Source organism: Nannospalax galili, unplaced genomic scaffold, assembly GCF_000622305.1.
Source record: "Nannospalax galili isolate Female #2095 unplaced genomic scaffold, S.galili_v1.0 scaffold634, whole genome shotgun sequence".
NCBI classification, from domain to species: Eukaryota; Metazoa; Chordata; class Mammalia; order Rodentia; family Spalacidae; genus Nannospalax; species Nannospalax galili.
In genome coordinates, this window is record NW_008336853.1 from 2414587 (window position 1) to 2419159 (window position 4573).

At 52.8% G+C, this 4573-nt stretch overlaps 1 protein-coding gene across 1 annotated transcript in view; it reads right to left on the minus strand.

Moving 5' to 3' along the window:
* Ttyh2 (tweety family member 2) overlaps positions 1-4573 on the minus strand; it is a 52593-nt gene that overhangs the window by 39516 nt on the left and 8504 nt on the right. Inside the window, exon 2 of the mRNA XM_008831475.3 lies at positions 2046-2218. Within this exon, the coding sequence (XP_008829697.1) occupies positions 2046-2218 (173 nt within the window). The remainder of the gene's footprint in view (positions 1-2045; positions 2219-4573) is intronic.

Consider the following 4573-nt stretch of genomic DNA (forward strand, 5'->3'; position numbering starts at 1 on the left):
ATTTTTTTTTATTATTTATTATTACTATTATTCTTTTATGTGTAAGAATGTATTGCCTGCATGTTTATAAGTGTACCTGTGTCATGCAATGCTCACAGAGGTCAGAAGAGGGTGTCAGATCCCCTGGAACTGGAGTTACAGATGGTTGTTAGCTGCCATGTGGGTGCTGGGAACCAAACCCAGGTCCTCTGCAAGAGCAGCCAGTGCTCTTAACCACTGAGCCAACTCTCCAGCTTTTTGTACTTTTATTTATTTATTTTTTTGGTTTTTTTGAGACAAGATCTTCCTATGGGCCCAGCTGGCCTGTAACTATATAGACCAAGGTTGGCCTCTCAGAGATTCACAGTGCTGAGATTACATGCCTAGCTGAGACCCAAACTCTTAACAGCCTATGTGGCTCTACAGCTCAATTCCATCAATTCTTGCCATGGGTCTCACATCATCGCACACTAAGCACTTTGCCCTCCAGGGCTGTTTCCTGCTCACCACCGATCCAACAGGACACAGCTCTCTCTGCTCCAGCCATATTGGCCCTTTTCAGCTCCACACTTCCTCTTGCCACGGGGCCTTTGCATGTGCTCATCTTCCCTGGACCCCATGTTTGCCCGGCAAACTCATCCTATGGGTCTCACTTGAGACAAGGTCTCCCTGTAGTCCCAGCTGGCCTAGAACTCACTATGTAGACTAGGCTAGCCTTGATCTCACAGATCTATAGCCTCTGCTTCCCAAATTCTGGGATTAAAGGCATGCACCACCACGTCCTATTTAACCTATGGCCTGAGGAGACAGGGATCCTGCATAGCAAACACTGCTGACACATGTCCTCGAGTCCTGCCTCTCTCTGGCCACCCTGTGAGGCTGCACACTTGTTAGAGGATGTTTGGCACTGAGATTCTTCATGGGAACACTTACTCTAGCCTGGGAGTCAGACCGCTATTTGACCTTCCAATCTAGGCTGAAACTCTTTCCATTAAGACCCAGCCACATGCTTCACCAGTCCTGAGTTCTTGCATCATGCTTTGGGGCCGGCCTACCTTTTGGCTTTGCAAGCTCCATGCTACCAGCAAGATGGGCTCACGAATGTGTTACCGCACTCTATCTTGGCCAAAAAGCCGAGAACCAAGGAGTGAAGAGGTTGTGACAGAGAGGAAAAGCACAGCAGTGCAGTGACCCTCCTGCAGATGGGAACCAGGACCAGCACTGCGGCCAAATAGCAAGGGTCGCTCTGGCCTGGAGGGCGACTACACTCCTAGAACATCTCAAGGGGGATGCTTGGGCTTTTGAAAGAGCCTCTATAGATACAAAAACAAGAAAAACATACCAACTCGTGAACACAGAGCTGGTATCATGTGGGCCCTGGGTGGCATGGGCCAGGCAAGCAGAACCTGCTCTTACATAGTGCTGGAAACCTTCACTTCCTGTCAGAGCGCAAGAGAAGACCTACCTACTGGCATTAAAAACTACTCATCTCGCTGGTTGTGGTGGTGCCAGCCTTTGAGCCCAGCCTTTGGGGAGGCAGAGGCAGGTGGATCTCTGTGAGATCGAAGCCACCCTGGTCCACATTATGACTTCCAGGTGGGCGATGACTAGGGAGACCCTGTCAACACACAATATCAAAAAATAGAACAAAAAACGAACAAAAAAACCTACTGATCTCGAAAGATAATAGAAGCAATTGGGGCCAGACTAACTAAGACTTTATTCTGATCTTGAAGGCCCAGGGTGGCTTTGGGAGGGGACGGGGATGGAGAGTGAAGAGATACCCACTGTCTATCTGGTCAACTCAGGGACTTATGTAGCTGCCAGACCTGGTCCTGAGCTTGGACAAGGGTTGGGGGCCACTAGGCAGACCTCCATACCATGCTAGCAACAGGTTTCTTTATGCAGTGAGTGTGACTAAACTCTGTCAAGCTTCTTGGATATGCTGTAGGAGATGGAGGGGCCATGGGCTGGCTTTCCCTTGGGTGGGTCTGTTGAGTGTGCACCCACCTGCCCCCCTCACAAACTGAGCTGAAACACCCTAGCCTGTGCTGAGGGACACTTACCAGCAGAGGAGCCCAGCCACCACAGCCGTCCAGGTGACGCAGCACGAGCCTCGCTGCTTGGTCTGCACCGCATGGTCCCGCCGGCAGCAGCAGGCGCACACCAGGTAAATAGCGAGGAAGGCAAGATTCAGGCCCAGGCCAATGGCAACCAACACCCCCAGGAACAACAGCGACTACAAGAAGGAGGGGAGGTGTCAGCTCTTGTCCCAGCAATGGGGGAGTTCCAAGGGCACCCTTCTGCCCATCCCTCTAAGTAAACAGACTACCTGGCACTTAAGTACCAAGGTAGGGAGTGATGGAGAAACAAGTGAACTCAGAGATGTGAAGGGTTGGTGAGCGAGGACCACTGCTGTAATGGTTAATATTGATGGTCAACTTGACAGGATCTAGAATCACCCAGAGGATGGATCTCTGGGCATGTGTGTGAGTGAGATTCTAGATTAGTTTGGTAGAGGTGGGAAGACCCACCCTGAATGTGAGTGGCACCATTCTGTGGGCTGGGGTCCCAGGCTGAATTCAAAAAGAGAGTAAGCGAGCTGCGCACCAGCATGCATCTCTCTCTCTCTCTCTCTGCTTCCTGACTGTGGATGCCATGTGACCAGGAGTCTCATGCTCCTTCTGCCAGGCCTTCCTTGGCATGATGGGCTGTAACCCCTCACACTCTGAGCCAGAGTAATCCCCTCCCTCCCTATTTTGTCAGGAATTCTGTCACAGCAACAAGGAAAGTGACTAATACAGTTGAATGGTTGGCCCAGGTTTCGGGATGCATCAGGGTAGGCTTGATGATAAGCTCTGGGCCACTCAAGAGAGAAGCGAGGAACTAGCAGCTAGAGAGAGATTTGTGGGCAATCAGAACTGTGGCCATGGGAGACAGACAGGAAAAGGATATTCATGAGGACCAGAGAATCCAGGGGCCTGGGTAGGCTGTCCAGGGTACCAAGTAGAGATGAGTCAGGGCCATTAGAGATGGCTAGCACATCTGCTGGTGCCTCCATACCCAGGCCCCCATCATGCCAGGCCAGTCCAGTCCTATTCTATGCCAGAATTGAATGTGCTTGTTCTAGGAGCTAGGGCCATCCAGAGTCCCAAGAACCTGGCTCTGTGCTGGGGGATGGGTGACAGAGGTGCAGGCAGAGGAGCCAGGATGGAGAATTACCCATGTTCCTCTTGGTGCATCTTCCCAAGGACAGGTGACCCAGGCTCCAGTGGTAGCAGGAAGGCCAGAATTTTGAGGGGGGCAAGGATTCTTCTTCAGCCTCACCTAGTAGCTCGGGTACCTCAATGAAAGATGCTGCTGCTCGAGATGCCTGGGTATACCCCTCCACCACATCTTCCAATCCCTCCATTTGGCCAGATGGATACCAGATGGCTCCAGGATCAGTGGCCGCCAGCCAGGGCTCTAAGTCAGGCTCCTGAGCTGGCAGACCCCCACCCCCAGCCCCTTCCCATGATGCCTCAGAGATGCTTCATCCAGAGTCCCCAGTGCCCCCGTGGGGGTCACTTCCCCAGAGCCTTTGTCAGGGAGCCCGTGCTGGTGGTAGCCACCAGCACAGCAGGACCCCAAAGCCTAAGGGGACGACAAGCCAGTGTCGGAGAGTAGAGGGAGGTGATCTAAGGCACAGAGGCAGGCACTGGGGGCTGATGCCTGTGGCCACTTTCTGAAGGCGACCTATGCCCCTTCCCAGTGCTTGTTTAGCAGTCCAGCCCTGTGAAGACACAGGCAGCCCATGGGACCCCTGACTTGGGCTGGGCAACACTCGGGCACCAAGCAGAACTCTCCCTTCATCTTCTACTCAGCTATGAAGGAGCAGCCAGCAGCTCTGAGCACAGGACCCCACACAGCCCTGGAGATGTGGCAGGGGGCTGGGCTGGCTGGTGCTATCTCTTTCTCTAGCACTTAGCACCACCCCCCAAGAGGCTCCTGCCCAGTGAGACAGTGGGAAGTCACTGCCTGCTTTCCTGGAATGCATCTTCCACGCAAAGGAGGCTGGGGGAAGGGACGCTTTAGAGACTCACTACTGAAGTCACCAAACTGCAACCTGATCTGGGGAAAGAGGCAGGCCCACATTAGGCAGCAGAGTTGGAGCTATGTGGCTCAGAAGGTAAAGTGCTTGCCTAGCATGCATGTAGCATTCATAAAGCCCTGGGTTCCATCCCTGGCTTTGCATGAAACCAGGCATGGTGGTACACACCTGTCATCCCAGCACTTGAGAGGTGGAAGCAGGCAAGGTCATCCTAGGGTACATGAGTTTGAGGCCAGCCTGGACTACATAAGACCCTGACTCAAAAGTCAAAACAGAACTAGAGCTGATCCCAGGCCATCTGTATCCTGCTCAAGCCCGGAAGCAATGGATGGATTAGTGTCAACACAAGTTAACAATCTTTCTTCAAGGCATGGTGGCACACGCCTTTAATCCCAGCACTTGGGAGGCAGAGGCAGGCGGATTTCTGTGAGTTCCAGGCCAGCCTGGTCTACATAGTGAGTTCCAGGCCAGCTGGGGCTACAGGGAGACCCTGTCTCAGAAAAA